Below are 25,186 nucleotides of genomic sequence, written 5' to 3'. Positions count from 1 at the left end.
ACTCATTTGGGATAACAGTGTTATGACAGTAAACATCCTCCTCCAGTTTATCTTGCTTTGTGTCTTAAATTTAACTTAGGAAGACCCCTTCTGTGTGTAGTTCAGTGTTTACTTCTTTTTTTTCCTTTTTTTTGCCCAGAGTTAGATGAGAACTAATACCATGTCTGTCTGCATATGAATGCAGATGGTTAGCCCAGCATGAGGGGAAACCTGTTATAATCAGGTATAAGATTGTTACTTCTTTTTTTTAAGTCAGTGACGGCCTTATAATTTAAACATCAAATTCTGTCGTCAATACGGTTGCACTTGACACAAACAGTTTGTACATAACCATCAAACTAGGCCAAAATGAAGATCCTGGTCTTGTCCTGTGTATAGCTGGCGTCCTGTTTCCAGTAGTACATCCCAGCTGGGGAAGGAAACCTGATCTTTTCACTTGGACGTGGCCTGCCACAGCATCTCACTCAGAGCTCCCCCTGCCCCGAGGAGGCTTTTAAAGAGCTTTGGTGGGCAAGACAACATCTCCTCAAAAGCATTGAAGTTACATTAGAGCCTAATTAGATGGTAAAGCTCAAGGCCATGTAACCCACTGCTAGGTTTCACACTCACCGCAATCCATCTATTTACAGGCAGGGCTGGCAGGCAGCATGGGGCTGACTGGAGAAGGGAACCCTCACCTGGGAGCTGGGCTGTAGTAAATCAAAAATCTCTAGGTGTGACAGGAGGGTCACAGATTTTGGGCTCAAGGTTCCTTATTGGCTCCTAGGCTTTGTGCTACAGATTAATCATAGGGTAAAGAAATGTTTGGCATTGGGGTTTTTACAATCAGGTCTGTAAGAATATGAAACTAGATTGAATGAAAGATTGTATGTTAATATGCTGAATTTAGATTACAGGATTTGACCATAAAGAACCAGAAAATATCTAAGTAGACATACTGTACTTTGTTTTTGTTTTTTTTCTACAGTTTCAGAGAGCTGCAACAGAAGCAAGGCTGAATCTTTTTCCTTCTACACATTCAACTTTAGGGCACGCTTAGAAAGACAGACATCCCAGGAAACATTCACTTGAATCTGATGTTTTAGTGAAAAAAGGAAAAGGTGCAGCATTTAAATCAGCTGTCATGCCACCTGTCAAACTGATAAATGTCTAAAGAAGGCGGGGGCAGTCAGTGCATCGGGTCATGTTTGAAAATGTATGGCCAGGGGGCACCAGAGCTGCAGAGATTAAAGGTGAAAACACTCAGAAAAGGAAAGTCTTGTTTACGATGTTTGCTCTCCCAGAAAAGAAACACCTCAGCCCCAAACAAGTGAGACATTATGTGTATGTTGATTAATTTATGTTTTGTTGCGATTAAGTTTTGAAGATGTTGCCTACTGAGGAAGGGCACTTTTCCCGTGTGTTGGGTGTCATATTGAACCGTGGCTTGCTTGTTATGTCCTCCAGGGGTGAAACCAAAAGTACTTAACTGATCCACATCCTAGTCCTCTGTGGGAAATGATGGCAAGGCTTGCAGATCATATTCCACTTAAAAACATAGAACCTGTTGCATTGTATCGATGATTCGCGGTCAAATTTGGAGTGACGGCTTTCTTTATACAGCGAGGGCAGATCCCAGGGAGGACTTTGCAAAACTTGTTATCTCCATTTAAACCAAAATCTGATCGCAGGGCTTTTCAGGCCAGCCTCTTTGTACGCTCTGTCTATGTCTATGAACACTTCTAAGCTGTTAAATGGGTTTGTGGCCGCAGGGCAAGGGTTACAATTGTTCCTTCCTGCAATTAGCATTCACGGTTAGTTTAGCAGAACTGATGCACCACATCTTTAAGGCTCAAGTTCTCTGTGTGCCTGTGAGTGACTGCGGGCAAGATTGACTGACTGACTGACAAGACTGACTCCTTGTATCCCTTTCAACACACTTTAAAAAAAAAAAGTTATTATTGGCAAAACCCCCTGAAGAATACTCTCGGGGGGGGGGGGGGGGGGGGGGGGGGGGGACCAGAGGAGATGGTCAAAATTGTGTGCTGATCTATAGCACAACCCCAGGTTTTACACTGATATTAGCATAATGGTCCAAACTCTGCAGCCCTCATTTTCACATCACAGATCAATATGGGGAATTTTCTTTCCATTGTTGATCTATGTTTTTTGTTTTGTTTTTGTCACAGTTCTCCTTCATAACAAAAAGTGCATTCTCTGTTTTGCCATATTCTTGACTGTTTTTTCCTGTGACATTTAGGTCAAGACACAATGTAACATGATCTCGTGGAACTTTCAGTAAGCAGAAACATTTACACCAACTCTATTGTGGTAGCAGTTGTGCGCTGTGGGCATCTGATGGTTCTTAAGTGTCAATTCTGTTAAATTGAAGCAGCTCAGAGTTGTTTTCTGCCAATAGCCTTCTTTGTTGTTGGGTAATATTACATAGTTTAAATGGAAATCTGCGTTTTCTTATGTAAGTTGACTGCAGCATTGCTTGAGAACTGTACAACTGTAGGTTGTAATGCGAAAGCATCTTTTGTTAAGTGATGGGAGTAAGATGACCACAAACATGCAGTACAAAGAAACACTGTGCTACATAGCATGTAGCAGGTACATACATGCTACATACATGCTACATAGCGTCAAAACAGTAATGTCCAACAGTAAAGGCTTTCACAAATTAACGTTGGGTGCCAAATGTTTCTTCATTTAATCATTTTGTAAACCATTTATTGAATACAAGTTGCAAAATGCTTCAAAAAAGCACCCAAGAAAATGCATTGAATTGAGCAAAATAAAATGTTAATTCAACATGAATAAATATTGAATATGTGAAAGTAATGCTAGGTCATATGGCATTATATATATATAAATGTCCGGGATTGAAGAGTTTATCCTTGTCACCCTGCCCTAAATTAATGAGAACAAGGGGATGATCAATGTTGCTATTAGTAACTATTATGAATGTGGAAAATGTGTGTTTAAACTCCAACATGTGGTTAAGCATGGACAAATCCATGTTATTGAATATAAAATACATTTGTCATTTCCTTAGTGCTGTCTGAGTGATCAGTGACTGCAGTGCATTACAGAGTCAAATCAATGACACACAAAAAGAGGTGCTTTCATAAACAGCTTTTGATTATTGGAAATTATGAACTTTTCTGAATTCAGTGAAGTGAAACGTGTTGCGTGTTGCCCCAAAGACTCAAATGCAGATTAAGCCACCTAATGTGAATACAGATCAATGCATTCATCTGTTTCTGTGCGTAGAATGGCAATGCATCGAGAAGTCTGGCTCTAATTTATCAGCGTCCACACATTATATTATTATTGATGGCTCTTGCCCTGGGCTATTCCATTTGTTTTTCTGATTTGTGAAAGGCTGCAGAATGCTGGATGGAGTTTTATTTTGCAGCCGTGCCAGCCAGCAGCGTCGCACACAGCTCTCTCTTATTTATCTATTGATCATAATAACTCCCAATAATCTGGCGCCTGACACATTTGACAACATTATGTGGAGCAGGTCAAAGGACAGCGCTAATGAAACCGAATGATGGATGTCGTTATCCGCAGCATTAACCTCGCTGATAGTAGTCACAGGCAGCACATTTACACACCGTAGCTGTGACAGTGCAGAGCCTACTGGGATTGCCAGAAAAATAAAGAGCAGAGCATTCATTGAGGTGGTCCAGAGCATAGGCATACTTTACAGGAGAGAACTGGCCAGTGACTTTATAAAGACATTTACACCATAAATTGATGCAGAAAAGACACAAATTGTTGCGTTAAAAAATCACCAAAGTGCAAAGAAAGGAAGTGGTTGATGCTCAAAATTTCAAATTTGATCAAGTGTGGAGATCTCAAACTTTACAACCAAAGTAACGCCCTTGGTCCAGAGGCATGTACTTACGTTTTATAATTAAACATAAAATCAGTGTTGCAGCCCGCATGTGCATGTAAAAATATGTCTAAAATGGGGAAATACATCATTTAAATGATTGTTTCAATGTGAAGTAGACCCTCACTGCAAGATAAAATATAGTCAGTGAAAAACATTATTTTTCAATAAAATTTCAGCAGGTTTAAACCTAGACTTCCGCATGCAAATCACCAAAACCATGCATACTGGATTGGTGCTTCTGGAGAAATATTACCTTTGAAAATGTATCTGGGAAAGACGGAAAACAGATTGTTTGGGGGAAGAATATAGCGGCTGACTGAAGCAAGAACAGGCAGGAGTTAAGTACGTAGAGTTCATGTCAGCACAATAAGAAATTAAATCACACAGAAATGTCATCACTGCAATTTATTCAAACAAGATAAAGGCGAGCAGATATTTTCCACGTCTGGATTTTTCTCTTGTAAAGGAGGCAGAAAATGACATTGTAAAAAAAGTCCCATTCTGTGCGAGCACTGAGTGAAGTCATAAGAGAGGTCTGTAACACCAGGCGTGAAGTGAGCTGTATGACTGCTCCGCTCTCCTCCTCTCCTCTCCGCTCTCCTCCTCTCCTCTCCTCTCCTCTCCTCTCCTCTCCTCTCCTCTCCTCTCCACTCGATCCATCTATCCATCCCCGCCCGGCTAATGTATCCCTCTCAATAGCCGGGGACAAGGGGAGAAAAGACTGCCCGTGTGTGAAGCACAAAAACCCCCACCATGTTCACGTTAGCCACAGTAATTGGCAAGGTAGCTTCATTTCATTCACTCCTGTATGTCTTTTGTTGTCCTGTAGGTTTTAACAAGTGTGGTCTTTTTAAAGACTGGCTATTTTCTGCAGCCCCCTGCCTGTTGCTACCTATGTGCCCATTCATTTATTCTTTTGTGTATACACAATTGAAAGATTCTGTCCTTTTTTTGTCGGACACTGAAGTGTATTAATAACTCAACATTTAATAGAGTCTTGATGACACCTTTGAGTACCCTACTTAATTTTGAACATCTGCAAGAGGTGAAAAAACATTTAATCTCTTCTGAATCCTGCTGCTTTCACATTCTGAAAGCTTTGTTGCTGTTCAGTGAAGTAGTGGCCACAGGAGAAAGGTTGGTGAGCATTAGAGGGACAGCCTCTCCTTTTATCATCTCATTTTAGTAGCTGTATAAAAGCCTGCAAAATGAAGCTTGTAGTTATGTTTTCCCCATAATTACACTTACAATACATTACGAGATTTTTCACCATGCTACATTGGTGCATTTTGTTTCTTATAAGCACTCTTAACCTTCTGATACACCAGCTTTACATGAATACTGGTGCTAAGAAAGGTCTTGGGGTAATATCTGCTATTTCTAAATCTATGATTTTTAAGGTGTAATTTTTTTAACGGATTTTGTATTTATGTATTTACACGTTCACAGCAGTTTTTAGAGATTTATCAATGGTGTATGCCAGTGGTTCCCGACCTGTTTTGCTTTCGACCCCATTTAAATCACTGTCGACCCCTAATCACAGGTTGCACGTATAAGAGTTGTTAACATCAAATAGTTACTTTCCCTTCTCAGTTTGTTTAATTTGAAACACGTATAAACACGCCTGAGGTCTAAGGGTTTAGAAGAATGTCATCAGTTCCTATTGGGCCTCTTTCTTTACTTGAGTGAAAACTGTTGACAGCAAGGTCTATGGACTATCCAGAGTAACCTGTGACATTGTTACTGGAGATTGTAGCCGTTGAGTTTTAAGCCACAGTAGCAGCATGGCTGTATGGATGGTGGTGGCATTCTAAAATACCTCAACACCAACTGGATATATGACATTTGGAACAGGTATTTGTAGTGCTTAGATGACATCCTAATTATTTTCCTTAATCATCATCATATTTGTGTTTTTTAGTGAGATGTCTTGACAACTATTGCATTGCTACATTCATATTTCCTTAAGGATTTAGTATGATTTGTAAAAATAATTATTTTTTAACACCGGCATTCCAGCCTTAGTTATACTTTGTGTTTGTGCTTATTAGCAAATGTTAGCATGATACTAGTCTATATCCACAATGTTCCACTTCCAGGCTTGCTCTCGTTGTTCCAGACTAGCTGCCGGATATCAATCTTTTCAATGTCCCTTACCTTCCGTTATCTTTGTGTTGTAATTTTAAACTCCGGTCGATCAATGAGGACTATGATTAACTGCCCCTCAGATCTCTGCAGGGTAAATCCAGCTAGCTAGCACGACTATCTGTCCTATCAGAGTTTTCTCTTGCAACATTACAACAACTTTTGAACGTACACGTCCCACCAAAACAAGTTCCTTCCAGAGGCTATTTTGCAGAGTCACCGTGGCTCTGCTTGGCACTTAGCACAGCCCAAGACAACTGTGATTGGTTTAAAGAAGTGCCAATAAACCATGCTGTGTGGACTAGCCATACCTTCCTCCACAGCGCTGTGGAGGAAGGTATGGCAATGCGAGACTAGCATGATACTAAGCTAAAATGGTGAGAATGGCAAACATTAAACCTGCTTAGGATCAGCATGTTAGCATTGTCATTGTGAGCATGTTAAAAGCTTTAAGCTGCAATAAGGGTGTATGGTATCAAAGACCTATTTAGAAGAAAAGCTTTTTTAAGACTGAGGGATTTGAAGCCGAGATGGCTGCCATGATTACAGTTAAGAGATGCAAAGTAATAAACTGCTGAATATTAATGCACTTACAGTTTACGTGCATTTTTACTGTTCACATTGTGTTTATGTAAGGGCACGATCAGAGCCAAGAGTCATTTCTAACAGTTTCCCCACTTACAGTAAACATAGCTTTTCCCGTGAGGTTAGACTCTCAGTACAACACAATCTCATCTCTAGGGCCCTTTACACATGCAAAAGGCTTGCATCTCAGAAAACATTACAGTTAAAAAGAGCCTATTGACCTCTCCCTGATCACAACCTTTTAGCTAGTCAAGCTGAAGCAGCAAAATCACAGAAGATGGGGGTTCACATAATAAAGTCAAACTGTTGAGTTTGCTAAGCGCTGACTTCCGGTTCTCATACTGCATCCGTGTTAAAGCAGGTGAAAGGAAGTGTTTCAAACATTTTAGAGAGAAAAAAACATTCATGTCCTCGAGTACTGACCCATATGAATACAGCACTGTGGTGCAGGGTTTCCAGCTAAATGGCTGTACCTGAGACAGTGGCTCGTTCCTTCGCATATGTTATTAGAGAGGAATTGTCCTTCATGTCCACGCTGCTCTAAAGTTCCATGTCCTGTACAAAGGCAAGGGCAAACCAGTGCGCTGACCCGATAACTCTGGGGACCGTGCCGAATGACCAGAAGTCAAAGTTGAACACCTGGTCTTACTGCAGGGCAGACTTTTAGTTCTTTACAAGACTTTCTTTATAAGTCAAAGCATTAACTTACAGATGGACAGCTATCTGCAGGTTACATGACGCACGTTTACTGCAAAGGAAAACATATTCACAGCTGATTCCATTGTGTTATAGATTCACCTAAACTCGATATCCTGGAGGATTTCCATTGGAACAGAAACCTCATTGATTCAGTTTCCAGAGGAATTGCAGGCTGGGATCAGTTTACCTTGTTACCTTGTCACACTATGTTCTGGTCTGATCTCCATGTCCATTTCCGCTCAGCTTCCCCTCCCTCTGGCCACCACACTGCCCAACAGAGCTTGCTTTGTCCCCACGGCCAGTCATCCATTCCTAATATCCAGTATTTTACCGCAATGGAGACTTGCTGCATGCTTTCAAAGAGCAGAGCGAGCTGGTGATTGGATGCCCTCCATTTCCCAAATGAAGCTTTGAAGAAACCTTATGGCCCAGTGGTTACTTTGCATAAGAAATAAGTCAAAACAAATAACCAAATATTTTTATCATGATACCAGATAGTACAAATATATGTACACATAAAAACACTTGAGGATACCATAACCCCACACACACCCACACCCACAACCACGAAGAGTATGGTTAACAATCAAGTTAACACTGAAAGTGCTTGAAGTTTTAAAGTTAAATGAGCAAAACATTTATATTACCCTGCATGCACTCACCACTCAGAATAGTAATTTCTCTAAATCCTTCTCATCCCATATTGTCTTGATATTTTCTATATTGTTTGACAAGTGCTGTGGAGAAAACAGTTCCCGAGGACACTTTTTAGTACTTTAGTTTAAATATGCAAAGACAACACATTCACCAGAAACTACACAAGATCAAAGTAAAACCAGAGTCTAAAAAATGTGCACATACAAAAGCAAACAACACGGTGCTGTTTGTACAATCTGTCCCTCAGGTAAAACCGTAAACAGACATTTAAAAAAAGTGAGGAGCTTGAGTACAGTGTAATGATGTTTCAGGTAGAGAGATGCCATGCAAAGAGATACCATCAAAACAGAGAGCTCCTTCTATCGCATTAGCTAAAGGCACTGATATCTTGATAGAAATAACTTCATTTTGGCCACAACCAGGCACAGTAAATACAATTGCTAGCTGTTAGCGCAGCTGAGTAAGCCTAATAACTGATGGAAAGTGACTCTGACACAGTTATGAATGGTGCTGGTGGCTGCGCCTATGCGCTCTTGAATATGTTATTGTCTCCTCTGTGCGGTGGAGCATATTAATAAAGCACCTTACAGTTACACCGTCTAAACAGACTGTAAATCACTGCCGATTAGACCCACAGAGGCAGTAACGTGCTTGGCCCTCATCGCGCTAGAGGCCACCAGTTTTTAACTGCCACAATTAACACATTAAACACTTCAATCCTGAACTGATGTGACACAATCAGCTAGCATAATGATTAATTAATGGCTAGTGTAAAGTGTGGGCCAGCCCTAGAAATTCAAAACAAGAGAAAGTTAATCAGGCTAATTGTCTCTAATGAAACCATTTACATTGACATAATATTGCCACTGAGGTTAGCAGAATCAGGGAACTTGGCCATTTTTTTTTTTTTTTACAATAAATTCTCACTTAAAGACATTCAGAACTTTTTAGTACAATATAACAAAATACAAACACTGCATAGTAAAAGACAATCAGTAAAACCGTGACTAGATTTGAGCTAAATTAAGAGGTTTTCTTTGATGCATCAGCATGCGTCCTCTTTTCCACAGCACTATGTTGTGACACCTATTCCCTTTATTGACAGACACACAGTCAGTTGCTGAGTGTGATGCTGTGAATGGCGTTTGCTGGGATTTTGGCATCTGCTTCCTCCCCGCTGATCCTGAAGATCACAGTGGTGTTGGAGGGGATTGTTGTGGTGGCGTTCAGGGATTTACCCAGCCAGCCCTGAGATCCACGCTTGTACATCCGAACTGTGACCTGCAGAACATCGTACAGGGAGAAGTAAACAGGAAATACAGATAAATAAGGTTGTAAAGTGAGTTTATTCAGAAGAAGTTAAAAACAAGTCGGTGCTGTTCTTATTTATTGGGGGCTTTTGCTGGGGTCATGACCTTGACTCCTAACCTCTGCCTCAAGCTAAGCAGACGCTCATAACTTTCACATTTAAACTCTACATGTACAAGCTGCTGCTTAGGCTCTGGGCTCATAGACTGAAGAACCAGTTTAAACGTATTGATTCTGGCTTGTTGGGACTGGGTTTAATCATGGGTCAAATCAAAATGTTTGTCAAATTTGAGGTTTATATTTGATGATTTGCAGGGAAAAGATGGCTGGGTATCCACAGCAAAATAAGGTTTAATTTGGTTGAGTAAGTAAATGCATTGAAAACACATCTTGGTTACATATTACCGTTAATTAATTTGCATTTAAATGACTAAATGTGAATTTGAAGCAGAAAACTTTTTATTGAAATGTAGTCCTTGAAATGAAATAGGATTTTTTTTTTTTAAACAAAAAACCTCTGATCTAGATGCATCTTTGCAAATCACCAAATGTATGCTGTAGGACTGCAACCTATTTCATTATTGATTAATGTGCAGATTTGTTTCTCAATTAATGGATTAGTTGTTTAATATATCAACTGATTTTGAATTTTTAACTGATTTTCTGAAAAATGAAAATAATAGAAAATCTGAAAATGAATCACCAAGTGTGATTCATTTTCAGATTTTTCGAGACATGCCATGCTTATTTGGGGTTTGAACATGTCTGTAGTTTTCAACTTGGCCAAATATACATAAATGTACATAGGCCTACAACCAAATACATGGTAAAACAAATCGCTTCTCCTTTTATTCTGATTCTACTTAGGAACCAATTAGTCAATCACTGAAATGGGGCTTCAAAAAACTAAAAAAATAAATACTGTAATATTTTCTACAATCCCGCTAAAAACTGTGTAACTCTTTTGAAAGAGTGATCCAAATGGCAGTCTGAAACAGAATAAATATTAAATTAACCTGTCACTGTGAGCATTTTTAATTCCCCCTCCACATCTTGACTGGAGTCATACTGCTCTTGATTTTATGTAAGTTGTAGGGCATTGTACGCTTTAACACTACATCAAAACTGCCTGTTATGTTTAAGCCTGACAATGGAAGCCTTAACTAGATTTAGACATGCAGGTAATTGAACCACATCCATTTTACAAAGAATGCCTCGCTGCAGCTCTTGTTTGGCTGCATTTACAGGGGATAACAGAATATTACAGTGCCTTTTCACAGTTCCATTTTCTTTCACTTTAGCATTAGGCAATTTTTCAATTATTATTTTTTTCTTTCATCCCTGGCTCTCCATAATGTCTGGGCCTTTTAGTTAATGGTAGCGACAGTCAGAGCCCAGTATATCGGCCCTTGTCCATTTTGCAGGTCATTGTGGAAGCCCAATAGGCCTTTTATTACACCGACATCAAAAGGCAGATAAGCATTAGAGGTGGGGAGAATACCCTGCACTAGATATGTTCCCGCTTTCCTTTGTCTGCTATTGAAAGTGATCATTTTAATAGTGAAGAGGTTGGTGAGCTTTGGGGCTGATGGGAAGTGCGACACCCCTGACAGCCCACGAATATGAGCAAGTCTATAACACAACACGAGCCCACAGCACACAGCACACCCTCAACACCTGCACACTCTTGGTGCTAACCTAATTATCTGCAACAAAGGCCACTGCGATTTCAGACACACATTTTTCCACCATTTACTTACTTATTACTGTGCATTAAAACAGGGAGATGGAGAGAAAAAAAACGGAACAATTGTGTCTTATATTGCAGCCTTGGCCGAGTGCCACATGGCTTGTGTTACAATAGCATCAGACACTTCAGAATGAGTATCTGTTCATTTAGGATGCATGAAAAAAGTAGCTTTATGACAGCTGGTGGCAGAGAAGCTCGTAAACCAACAAAAAGACATCAGAAAGGAATTATTTTAACAAATGTTTAAACAAATGTAATAGTTTGTAATCAGCAATTATCTCATTTAAAGTGGAATACTTTGAACACAAAATAATGTCACTGCATTTTATTCAAACCAGGAAAAATGTTTAACTTAATATAGCTCGTGCAGGATGACAGAAACAAGCATTCTGTGTATGTGGGTAAGCATTCAAAGAGCATGTACCTCCATCATGGCTGCACAATTCTCTTAACTTTATTTTACTTAAATACGATCCAGATTTGCTTCAAAACATGCATTGTGACAATGATGCTGATTGGCTGATATCAGATCATGGTATCTTTGGAGAATACGTAAATCCTGTATGGGGATGAATTGTGAAACATTTTAATTACATTTTATATATATTTCTTGTCCAAAAGGCGTCCTGCAATCAAATTGCAGGATTACTTCAAGTTGATATGAGTGCATAATACATCGTTTTTGGTTGCAATTGCACTAAACACAAATAAATAGTTTATAAGTTACAGTTTGCACAAAATATGTAAAGAACTTCTTGTCATAACTGCCATCTACACTCTGGAAACCAGTTATTGGAAAATGGTATGAGATCTGAAATATAGGTTGTTGTTTTTTTCAAGGCTTTACCAAACTGTTTTTTTAATGTATATTTTTTATTCAAGATCACAGAAAATCATTAAATCAACATATCCTATACCAACACATTTTTGACATTTTTAAAACAATCCACATCTACCAATGAGAAAAGCTCCAGAGAAATACTGTGTGATTTGAAATGAAAACAGGTTTGATTAATTGCTACATTGACTGCGCCACATACAGGAAGAACAATATGCAGCCGGCTTTGGCATAAACTCAAAAAGAAGAGTTCTGTTTGGTCTAGACAGCATGCCTGCCAGGTGTTGTTCAGCAGAGAAGATATTTCAGGTACAGGAACTGTCACTGCATGTTACCCTCAGTCACTTGAGGCAAATGTGTCTGAGGGTAAAGAAGATACTGTGTCTAAATGAGGGTAGAAGAACAAAGTGCAAGGAGCGGCTGACATTTAAAAAGAAATTAAAAATGCAACCTGCATCCTACACCTAAATGTAGCAGCCCCACACTCCTCAAACAGCCAATATTTAATATAAAATGTCTCACTTTTGTTTGTGAATTGCCAACAAGCAACGAGAATCATTACTATTTCAAGCACAGACAGGCCTGAATATGTGTCTTTCTAACACTTAATGGTGAGGACAGGACCCTTTGGGCTAAGGTTGGGTGTCACACAAAGGGCTAAGAGCTCACCTAACGATGTCTACCCCTGAACCTCCTCTCCCTTTCTGTGTTGGAGGAGTGGTGAGAATGACATCACTCCTCACATTTCAACGAGACAAACTCTTCTTATTTACCATCTGCTAATAGTCATAAATCCTGCCTCTTGTACGCTGTTCACCTTTTAACCTCTTAAACTCAAGACGACAGCTCATTAAAACATCTCCTTCTAACAGCCGATAGCGATCGCACTGGTTTCTTCTACCTGTAGATATGTTTATTCTTAGCCAGTTTGGTGTAATGGTGATTGAGATATCCAAAATTACTTCTTTTAATTAGAAAAATAAAAATGTACAAACCTGCATCATGGACTCTGCATTGTGACTACACACTGGAGAATGTTTAAGTATAAATATAATTATTTTTGATTAAAATTCTGACAGGTCTGACAAACATGAATGAGGAACTATGTAATTGGGTTGAGACGTGTCACCACCTGCGTGTATTGCCATTCACAAAGTTCAGATTCTTCCCCTGATAAAGTCAAAGAATCCCAGTGGGGTATGAGTCAGTGGGGGCTGTTACCTGGAGCCATGGGTGCAGTGTTTCAGGTGAACTCTGAGTGAGCGTAACGCCACACCAGCCTCAGACGGCGGGCTCTTTGTTCCACGCCATGTCTCACCAGACACAGATTGGGAGGAACACTGAGTAACACACCTCTGGCACAGCAAACATCTTTGTCGACGAGACAAATGTGATGGAATCAGACCAAAAGTGGTTCCCTGTCATTTCAGGTGGATTCAATAAGGCAATTAGGTAAACGCTGTGTGGTTTGGCTCACTGGGTGAATAAATTAACAACCTGCTGAGAGGAGTGTGAATTGCTAGTTTATCAGCGATTCAATGAAGTTAGAGTCTTCAAATTGGGGATGCAATTCAGGATAGAATGTTTTTCTTTGTTTTAATTTGATATAATGTATGACTGACTTAAAATGTACAACTTATAAACCAATGTAAAGAACAAATCTTTGCACCCCTACCTACTGAAATAAGGAGAAGCTGTTCTATCATCACTTAATCTGTACATAATGTTTTCAATTAACTGGTCATCTTTTTAATGAATAAGATGTCTGCAAATAGTAAAATAAATGCACTTTTTGTTTGACTTGTTGTTTTGACCAACCATGAGTTCAAAAGAAAACTTTACAATGATGTAAGACTGAAAGGATCAAATCTTTACGTTTGAGAATCTGGAAACAGTAGATGTTTATTACTATTTTCTTCATAAAAAAAAACATTGTTGCTTACAAAACTGTTGTTGACTCATTTTCTGGTGACCAACTAATTCACTTATCGACTAAAGCCTTCGAGAAAAAATAAATCCTCGCAATGGTATCAGAAGATACCATACTGCATGCAATACTCAAGCGGCATAATTGAATTTCACATTTGGACCATCTATTTACAGTAGATGCCTAAACTTTGGTTTGCTGACATAACTGTCTACGTCAATAACTCCATTTGTATAAAGTCTGCAAAACATGGCTGGTTAAATTCCAAATAACAACATCTCTGCTTCCAACCAACCTACCTAAGCTAACAGGAAGTCATTAGACTCTAGGCAATAACCATTTACATCCATTCATCCAGCTCTGACTTTATTTCCATCCGCATTAGTGCATTTTCTACGAGAGGTTAAAATATGAATCCCCCTCCTTTTTCTCCTCAATGGGTCTGGTTGTCTGGCTGACTTGAGAGGGCACAATCTATGACTGATTTAATTTGCTCTTTACGAACATCTCTAACAGCATTACCCCCAGAGCATACACCGACTGCCCCCATCTGACTCCATTAACTCCCAAATCAGGTTTAAAGACCATATTGATGCCGTCCGTTATTAAGGGTGATTATCAAAACAACAGACAATGGGCCAAAGTGTCTGTTAACTAGTTTATCCATAATTTCACATAACTGTAACAGATGGCAGGGCTGTCAATTACATACTGTATCTGCTGCACACAGCAGCCACACACTGTCTGGATATGCAGAATATTAGCCTACACATTAAAAGAACGATAGTCGGCTCACAGGTGGTCAGAGGAAATGGACTGAGCACACAAAATTAATTAGGATATTAAATGTGAAACAGAAAAGCATCCCATTTGAGAAAACAGTGAGATCTCGCCAATTACCAACTAGGTGTTTTTTTTTAGGTTTCAATGAGGGCTTCTTCTGTATAATAAAAGAAAAGAAACTCACAGACACAAAATTCTAACGTTGCCGTCCACTTCACCACCTTTATTCTCCTCAATTAACTAGAATGGCTTTTGAAACTGTAATTAAGTGTCTCTGCTCCACACGGCCTCTTCATTATTCATGAATCCCTATTGATCACATCTATACTGTGGAGACCACAGTAATATCCTGAATCCCCAAAACAAATAGCCAAGCTTCCCGGGTTAAAATCAACATCTTGGCCTGTGACTAAAGAAAAGTGTCCTTTAGATACTAAATCCAGTATTTGATGCTAAATTGGATTTTGTCAGAAAGTCATTAAAAAGAAAAATCTCGTATGAAGCTGATATAGTCTCATTAAATAATACGTTTGAAAAAGATCTGGCCAATAATTAAATATCGTTTAATGAGTTTCAGTGGGGGCGTATTAATACGATATGATCATATCATCACTAACGGCCATTTTCATTACCGATTAATCTGCCTATTATTTTCCTAGTTATTCATTTTGTATATACAATAAAGAAAGATGGCAATCACAGTGTCCCAGAGCGCAACGTGATGTGGTCAAATTGCTTGTTTTATCCGGATAACAGTCAAAGATATTTAGTGTATATAATTTAACGTTTGGCGTTTTTTTGTTGCTTTAAAAGGATGATATATTTTATGTAATTTATTATCTTGACAGACAGTACACTTAAAGTTGTAAATTTGGGAGGGGGGTGGGTGGATTGATGGGAAAATGGGGAGAAAACAATTTGAAAATTCAAATATTCACTTAAATATCATGGTATGAGTAAGGCATCTTTGTCTTGTGGATCTTTGCATAAGAGGAAATAATGCATGCAGTAGACAATATAACAGTGTAAACATATTTCTGGGGATCACGTATAGAATTGCCAAACACAGCTCATTCCACATGCAAAGAAATTATTTTGTAATGAATATTAATGACTTGGAGCTTTATTTTAAACATGTATTCAAATTTACTGAAACTCAATATCCACCTGTGTTGAGTAGGAATGTGTAAAACATGAACTCTACTGGTTGATGTTTAACTAAATTAACAAAAGAGCGCTTGAAGAGCCCTCAAACATGACTGCTATTACAAGGTGGGTGATGAATTTAGAGGAAACACATTGAGTCATCTTCAAATTGGCAGATGCAGAATCTCTCCACGGGACTCTTCACAGTGGCTTAGTGCTCAGTGAAAAAAATAGATTTTTACCAAGTTTAATCACACGCTATTACAAGGCAGCTTTTATCATTGCCTTCCACTGTGTAAGTGCTGGTGTCTTCGCTAGTTCATTACAGACACTTGTAATTCTACAGCACCCTTCTCATGTGTAATTGCATGGTTAGCTTTCCTCTGTAGCTTCCTACACACACTCCGGTGCAAATTATTTCCAATTCCAGTTTCCTTTCGAGAGCGATGCTGCAATTACAGAAATCTGAACATCCTGGTAATTCCTTACACAATTTCCATTTTTGTTGAAAAATGCAACAAAGGGATCTTTTTATCTGGGAAATTCTTAAGAATTATTTTCTTAAGAATCTTTCTTAATTTTCTTTTATCTTTCTTTTCATCCTTCCACCAAGTTTAGTTATTAGTTATTAGTGAGTAATTGCAATTTGGGTGAAACAACTGTTAAGTACCTTTTTCTTGGTTTGCGGTTGGTAACTGAAAACACACACCTGTATTGTTTCTGTGGTCCAGAGGCCTCCACTCGCAAGTACACAGGCTTTCAGAGGAAATTATAGGCGCTGCCATGTTCTTCTAAGATTTTTTTGTTATGTTCATTTGATTTTATACTGCATACATAGGATTCTACCATATATGTGAATGATTATTATGAATGCTTTATAATCAATAATAATGGCTTATGCATATATTTTATTTTAATGGCTAAATACTTTTTTCTCTATATAAAAAGAGACCAAAAAGCTGCAGTGGTTGCTAATTTTATCTACTTAGGCAGCAGAATTTCCAGACTTTATAAATGGCCAGCTCCTAGCCTTTTGTGTGACTCCATTCATTATCACCACAAAGCAGTTGATGTCTCCCTTCTCTGCATTTTCTGTGCTAAGCAGCGGGCCCACCAGACTGTCTATTGCAGGCGTGTGACACGTGCAGTCTGGAAGATGGCCAAACAGAGAGGAATGTCAGAGCTGAGCTAAATTAACAAGCTACATCTGTGTGGAATCTTTGGCCAATCAGACAGATAGGATGTATCTACGGTAACCAGGGTCTGATTATTTGTTAGCCGGGATGTTGGCGGTGAATTTGCAACCTTTTGCCTGGGGGGTTTTTCTTCTATTAATCAGCTGACAGGGTGGAGTAGTCAGGTTACAGTAGTAGGACCTCAACTGTTGTTTCTCAGCTATGCAATTAGTAGATACTCTATATGCTGACTGGAGTAAGGAGACTTTATTTCAAACGCCGGGGCTCCATTTCTACTCCTCCTGAATAAACTGGATTATATAAACAGAATCAGAATAGGAGACGACATGAAGATGAACAACATAAGTAACCTGCACTTTAAACTCTGACATGAATAGATCTTTAGCTCTTTCTCTCCTTAAAACACACACACACAGACACAGACACAGACACAGACACAGACACACAGACACACAGACACAGACACACAGACACACACACACAGACACACACACACACACACACACACACACACACACACACACACACACACACACACACACACACACACACACACACACACACACACACACACACACACACACACACACACACACACACACACACACACACAGTAATTACCCCTCAATCCATACAAATTGAATGAAGCCAGAACCGTGGTCTAAGAATATAGACCATAATTAATAAATTACAGCCACTCTACTCAATCATTCTCCACTTTGGGGACATGTAGACATCCCATTCTCCGCAGAGTAATTGACTGAGCCCACAGAAAACACCTAGTGCCTCCACGGTGGCTTTGTGGATGCATCTGGTGCCACTTCTTACAACCAAACAGATGCCTGACTGAGGCTATGGGTCATATCGCAGATCTTCTATCCTGTGTGTTTACAAGTAACAAATCAAAAGCATGCATTATTTCTGGGCTCTGAAAATACGCCTGGGGGAGCTATCAAGTTTCTTTGCCACCCCCAAAGCTTCCCCTCGCAGCTGCTGCACACGAGCAAAGATCTTTTTTCTGGGTGGGTGACACAGTCATGGACTCCGAAGAAACAAATGTTTAAGTTTACAGTACAAATCCAATAGAAAAATCTATTTTTTTAGGTGGTTAATGCAGCTGAATGCTTGGGATCTGATCCTGTAATTAAAAAACAATTATAAACCCTTGTCTATTGTATCTGAACAAGCTAAGTGGGGTAACACAGATACCTTATCCAAAACGTACCAAATATTCTTTGAGTCACATTTCTCTATGAAAAATGAGGAGAGGGTTTGTCTCACACTGCCTCCTTTTACAAATATTTCTTTGAAAATAATATATTTTGTTGTCGCTGTGTGTGTCCCCTTGGGCTAGAAAAGGGCCCGCTGGAGACTGTCTAATGATTGTTGGGTCATGTATCAAATACAAAGCAGCTGGAGGCGAGAAGGGAGAGTACATACAGTCTGGATGTTTGGGGTGGGGGAGGGGGGGGTCTGTAAGTAAAGCCCAGGCTGTGTTTGGGTTCTGAGGGTGGGTGTGAAATCTGTAATAGATGCTGACCAGGGTACTTACTCACTGGACCTTATTAAGAGCTCTGACCTCTGTCTGTTTCACAATTACTTTATTCAACTAATTTCTCTAACAAGCCGAACAGCTGTTTATGAATTATTTGAGGTCAAATATGTCACCAAAAAACAGCATCATTTTGTGTAAATATTATATTCACTTGGAATTAACCATTGCAACCTTTACATTCATTGCCACATTGACCGTTAAGCATTCCTTTAATGGCACCTGAAGAGACAACATGTAACTAATCAGCCAAATCCTTATGTAGCAATAACGTAAACATTAATCATCCGAAACATAAACTGGTCTGAGAATGTGAATAAGCTCAAATGATACTTATTCACACACAATGACTGTGCAATTGCCATGATTCAATCAAGTGAGCTAATGAGTCCCTCACAGCCACAAGCCAAGTGACTTACCTCAATAAAAAACTGAGGAGATAAAGCGAGTGTTCATTGGGAATTATCTGAGACAGCACACTGGAGTAAAACATGATTTTTTAAAGTCTCACTCAGCTTTTTCTAGATTGTCAGATCAAGTTTTTTTCTTTTTTTAAAGGACCAATATAATTCTCATTTTACTTGAGTTATTTACTAACCGTAAATAAATAAAACCTGAACTTTTAGCTGAACTTATAATTACAAATCCTATCTCTGTGGTGCAGTAAAAAACTTTAAAAACTTGAGATTTTCTTTAATTGAGTGTCTCTTGACCAGAATAATTTTTAAATCACTTACTCTGTGTATTCAGTCATTTCCGGATATGTTTTAATTAAATATGAGCTTATGGTTTTCAAATATCTGTAAAATTGCTGTGATGTCCTGCAATCCTCAGCCCAAATCAACCCTGTGTTTATTCCAGTTCCCAGAACAAGAACAGAAAACTGAGTGAGACGGTCATAAAGTACTACTGCCACCTGCTGGTCTTCTGGTTCATGTTGGGCTTTTTGCTCTACAAGGTTATTTGGAGCCATTGACACAGCCTTCAACTCTCATATCCAGATTGTACCTCTGGTCCTGGTAGCTCATCAGTGAACTGACCTGAGGAGCGTGTCCCAGCAGGGCCCACAGCGAATCAGTTGACAGGGTCTGGACTCTGGTGAACTCTAGTGAGTCTGTCTCCTGTCGGTCGAGAGCAATGTACTGGCAGCCCTGGAAGTCTCCTTTCAGCTGCTCGCCACAGTGCAGCCGCACCAGATCCCACGTCCCCACCCTCCTCAGGACCTCCCGCACGGAGTCCATCTGCCTGTACGACAGATGACCTACAGAAAAAAAAAAAAACTTAAAAAAAAAAATTTGACATGGTAGCAATACTGTCAGAAGCCTGATTCTTTAATCATATTCTGTTGTAGAATTTGTTACACTGTCAAACATGTCAAGTGAAGTTGTTGAGTGCTAAAAGTCTTATTACTACTTATTACTTACTAAAAACAAGCAAAAAAATTATCAAGGTTAGTAAGATTCATTTGTTTGATTTAGAGTATTTTTTGGACATTTTATTTTTTATTTTTAGAGAGTCAACCGGAGAGAGAGGGCAGGAGAAGAGGGAAGAGAGAGAGATGGAATGACAAGCAACAAAAGGTTCCCCTGTAAAAAAAAAAGGGACATTGCAATTTATGGTCAGGGCCTTGTTGTCAAAAATTCAGTTTTCATTATCATGAAACAAGACAGAATAAGGCAGAGCACTGCACTCGAATTTAAAAAGAAAAACTACATAATTGAATGTTTTAGACACAGAGGATTAGTATTGAAAACATGTCACTTTTCTATACTGATTCATTCTGTCTGTTTTTGAAACAAGCAGTCTGATAGAGCAGATTTTGTCAGTATTAGAACATGCATTAAATCCTTTTGAGTATTAATGGTCATCATTTAAAGAGCTGCTCACCGGAGAGCCAAGATGGAGTCAGTGCATCCGATATCCACGCCATGTAGCCCTCCCTGAAAGATCTGAGGAAGCCGTCTATCTGGCTGTGGGAGACCAGCTCCCTCTTCTTCCTCAGCTCCTCATCCAGCTCGCAGTTTTGAGAGAGGAAAATAACTCTGGGGAAGAAGAGGCTTTGGCGCACAGACACTCCACTCCTCTGTAAATGGCCACATAAGTTAGCCGTCTTGGTCTAGAGGAAAAGAATTTAGGGATGCAAGTAATAATAATTAGTTTCGGATTAATCATTTAGTCTTTAAAATGTCCATCAATACTTATACCAATCAATACTTTTTTGGTACTGAACAAAATATGTCTGAAGAATCAAGAAGAAGTCTTGTTTATTCTATCTTTGCTTAGAAAGTGTTGATTCTTTTGTTAAATTAAAAGCTGGTATTAAAAAAAAAGCTAATTTAACTGAAAAATTATTGTTTTGTTATCTAAAGCCTAATGCGATGTCTTTAAACACTGTAGCTTGTTTTGTCAAACTAACCAACCAACAAAGATACTTAATTCTCAGACTTGTTGTTCATGAATTTTCTGCTGATACACTAATCAGTCAATTGGCTGATTGCTTTAGCATTAAGAGCCTATAGAGAAGATTAATTTGTCAGAATGTGCTAACATTCACACAGGACGCCTTTGTATTAAACAGTTAAATAATGACCCAATAGACACACAAATACAGATGTCCACTTTTCAATTTCTAAAAAGGACCCACTTTAGGAAATTATACAAGTTTAAATTGGCACAGAGAGTGGAGCTGTGTCTGCTTTGTGTACAATAATGAAGTTAATACGTACAATTCAAGCAGAACTGTTTAAATAATGCAGTATGTGTTTGCCATCAGACTCTTCTGTCAAGCTCCCAGTCCCAATTGAGCATCTATAGAGATGGAAATGAATGACTCCTAACAGTCCCAGGCACATAAGGTGACAGCTGTGTTTAGGCACCTGCCTGCTCCCCCCTCCTCCCCTCCCCGCCCCCCTGAACATAATTATGGCCTTTCAAATGAAGAGCAACCACTTGGGAAGTTTAGGAAGCCCTGTTGTAGGGTTTGAAATTTCCATGTAAATTGTTATGGTGACTCAGAATCTCTTAACCCGGTTGGAGTTTGGGATGAAAACAATGTCCTGGACAATTGATTGGACCTTGGACACAAGTGTGCCACACAGTTTGACATTTAGGTTTCCATGGTGTTCTTTTAACATTTCAGCTAAATGTGTCTGTTTTTACCTTGATAGCTTTGAGGGGATCTTCAATCTGCTCAATGCAGGTATTGGCAACGTTTTGGTCCTCTTCCTTCACTTGCACATGCCAGTTCTGGTTTTGAGCGGACACCGTGCCTCTCCATGGTTTTACATCTATGCAGAAGATCCCCTGGCCTTGATAAAAAGAAGAAAACATAAGTGAATATTTACAGAACAATAGTGTAATACCACATATATATTAGCTTATTCTTACCCTAAAGCCTCATGACAAAATGGATAAAAATCCTTAATTTCCATTGCCATCACCACACTGAACAACCATACATAGACAGCATCAAATAGCTCCATTCAGGCTTCTTCCTGCACTGTTTTTGCATTTTGCATGTTTGTAAAGGCAATGTTGTTACACTGTATCTATATGTATCTTTAAGTTCTTATATGTATTTTATATAATTTGAGCTTGGCCTGTCAAAGACAAATGTCTGTCACTTGTGACGGACAATAAAGCTTTTCTTATCTTATTTTAAGTTTTTCTTATCTTAAATCTTCCATGACATTATGTGTAATTTTATATCACCATATCGATGAAGACCTTTGAGGTGTCACAGTAGGAAATAAAAAATGTAAGAATGGCTGAATTCAATTTAGCTGCTTTGCTTTGAGCATGCTGGTTTTGTGCAGGCTGGCTCACTGTCATGGCTTACCTGAGACACTTTAATAGAGCAGGGCAATTGTTAATGTAATTAGGAACACCTGTGACTGTCCTACCCTGACAAGACAATATGACTGCAGGTAAAGGGTCCACTAAAACGATACACTGCTCACTTAAATGTAACTCAGACTTAAAGACCTGCGGTAAAAACAACATTTAAGATATATATCAATATCGCAAAAAATTATGTTTAGATGATATTAAATGCTTTAGTACAAAATCAGCATTATATTTATTTATTGCGCCAATTTCTCATGAAATTAGTTTTTATTTTAGATACCAACCTGTGAGGATAACAATGTTTATGTCATCTTTAGCATTGTGAAACTGGTCGGGGATACGCATATTGCAGTAAACATCTTCCTTTCTCATCCCGGTGAGTTTCCTACAGTGAAAGTACACAGAAATAAAGAAAAGAGTAGAAAAGGTAAAAATAACAAATTAATAATAATAACACTTCTGAAGCTGCATTCATTGATTTAATGTTGGCCACCTGGGGGAAGTGGAACATACTAGTAACGTAACATTGACATATTATCGTATTATAAAGTTCTTACATCAAACGTGTCAGCATGTCCAGCCAATACAAAGCAACATTAGCATTCATTTGGAGTAGTAATTCGGCCCATCCCACAATGTAAGTCCAGTATTCACTCTCCTTTTAGCTCTGTTTTAGTCTCCACCAACTCCTAAGGGAAATATCTAGCTTTTTAGCTGCTGAATGCTCCACTATGTTCACCGGCTAGTCACTAACTTTGTCTTTGTGTTGTTTAGTGCTGGACAGGTAGTTTACAGCAGGTTTATCGGAGCCTTTTCAGGGGAAACAGCAAGGTTTGTGATAGCTAAACAGTAAAGTAACCGCTGTAAAACCAAAACAATGAGCTGAAAGATACTAAACCATGGGAGAACCAATAAGGGGAACTGCAGAGTTAGATGATAGGTTTACTATCTGTGCACAGCTTTTAGTGTGCACAATACTGACCTGACATGTTGTATGAAGTCTGGTAGTGTTGCTGTCTGATTTGGGCTCTTGCCTTGGGAACTTTCTGAAACTTTGGAGCTGAGATACAACTGAGAAAACAGGCGTCCAAGCTGAGGCATTCTAGTCTCTATCTGAAAAAGAGAACATACTTAAATTTAACCGACTGTGCAGTTTGAAAAGGGACAACATATTCATCAAAACAACTATGTTACTGAAGGAAATAGATATGTACAGAGCGTCAGCTGTTTCTCTTCCCCCAGTTACATACTGCAATACTGTCGAGATGATGTCAACATGGTGTTTAGACTATATTAAACAATATGTTGAACTAAACAAATCCCGTGTAAAACACTATCCCCATTGCTTTAGCATTGTTATGCATCCTGAACGCATGCTAACTGCTACATTCAGGTTTTACAGCTTTGTTGACGACACTTGAACGCTTGAACCTGAACCTGAGAAGACTGAGAGAACAAAGAGCAAAAGACAAGACTGGCACGAGCTCTTAAACAAAACAATACATACTGATGAAGTCTCGCGCTGTTTCAAGAGCCGTTCAATAAGGGAAAATTAGGAAATTCAGCTCGAGATTTGTCCTGGCGTTAATGTCAGTCTACGGTTCTCTTTTCAAATGCTGAGCAACCTAACTCTATCCAGGAAAGCTATTTCGCTGTTTCACAATTTCACCGGGCCCCCTCTCCCCCTCCTCTCCAGCAGCACTTCCAATGTTCCTGGAAGAAGTAAACAAGAGACCACGTGCACCACCTGCAGCCTCATATTACGTCCAAAGGGACATGACGTCAGAGCACAGCACTCAATCCTGCAGTGTTTGTGTGATGCATTTACGGAACGATTCCTGTTATTTGCATGTGATGTTCGGGTGATGCGTTGGACTGAGAATTCGCTAGACAAGCAGTGGTGGAAGAAATACACAACCCCACAGTGGAAAAAATACTCTACAAGTACAAGTAGCTACACGTGAAATGCATACAGTTAATTTTGTATTTAAATGCAAAGTAGGCCTATTTGCAGTAGAACACCCTCGAGTATCAAAACTAGGTCTACTCACTGTGAAGAAGTAGTCTTGCTGTCTGATGAAAACCTTGTATCTCCAGCTGAGAAAACAATCCCACTATGAGGTCCTTTTGGTAGCTGCTCTGAAGCTTTTAATCTTAGCACATGATTTTCATCAGCAGATGGAGCTGGCCAAGTTGTCATGGAATGATAGACCCCGGAAAAAAGGACTTTTGAACCTCTACAATTTACAGGAAAGATCAGGGGATGTGATCAGAAGTGAATAAAGCTACTGAATGGACAGTGGTGAGATTGTTGTTCCTTGCTTTTTTGAACCTCAGGTTGTGTCAATAGTTTTTGGGAAATTTCACTGTAAAATTAGTTGCTTGTTTACAGATTGAAAGAAGTCTTAAAAAGTCTTTTATAAACACAAGAAATGCATCTTTTACAGAGGGAATTAAAGGTAGACAGTTGGAGAAACAAGACTTTTTGGTAACACTTTAGATTGCAGCCTGGAAAATACAGCGTAATAGTAATTTTGTTTAAGTTATTGGCATGTTACATGTTAAGCCATTAGTCTGCATAGTGCATAGTCTGAGTCTTGAGAAAAAAACATCCCAAAATGTCAACATAGGCTTATACCAGTACTCTAAATTGTACTTATACTGGAGTAGATACCAACTAATTATTTCCCACTTGTGCTAACAACCGAGCGAAAAGGGAATAAATTGTAATCTAAGCAAATATAAGAAGAAAATAGCCACAATTTTCAGAATATCTAACAGACATTCCACCACAGTATGAAGTGCATTCATCAAAACTACAGGGAGTAAACACCAAACATTTAGAAATCAAAGTAAAAAATAAAAAAA

At 39.0% G+C, this 25,186-nt stretch overlaps 1 protein-coding gene across 2 annotated transcripts; it reads right to left on the bottom strand.

Moving 5' to 3' along the window:
- Positions 1–8,853: 8,853 nt before the first annotated feature.
- si:zfos-911d5.4 lies at positions 8,854–24,084 on the bottom strand. 2 transcript variants are annotated; one of them, XM_034860725.1, is made up of 7 exons: positions 23,826–24,084; positions 23,301–23,431; positions 22,603–22,703; positions 21,632–21,780; positions 20,360–20,588; positions 19,513–19,733; positions 8,854–9,253 (listed from the first exon to the last, which is right to left on the bottom strand). In XM_034860725.1, exons 2-7 carry the CDS (start codon positions 23,417–23,419, stop codon positions 9,086–9,088), a joined length of 987 nt encoding a protein of 328 aa, XP_034716616.1. In that variant the 5' UTR covers positions 23,420–23,431; positions 23,826–24,084; the 3' UTR covers positions 8,854–9,085. The 2 variants fall into 2 exon arrangements, with proteins under 2 accessions (XP_034716616.1, XP_034716617.1); XM_034860726.1 differs by lacking the exon at positions 23,826–24,084 and adding an exon at positions 23,533–23,782.
- Between the last annotated feature and the right edge of the window lie 1,102 nt (positions 24,085–25,186).

This window comes from Etheostoma cragini, chromosome 21, assembly GCF_013103735.1.
Source record: "Etheostoma cragini isolate CJK2018 chromosome 21, CSU_Ecrag_1.0, whole genome shotgun sequence".
NCBI classification, from domain to species: Eukaryota; Metazoa; Chordata; class Actinopteri; order Perciformes; family Percidae; genus Etheostoma; species Etheostoma cragini.
Note: the sequence above shows the minus strand (reverse complement) of the source record. Positions and strands in the feature narration are given on the sequence as shown.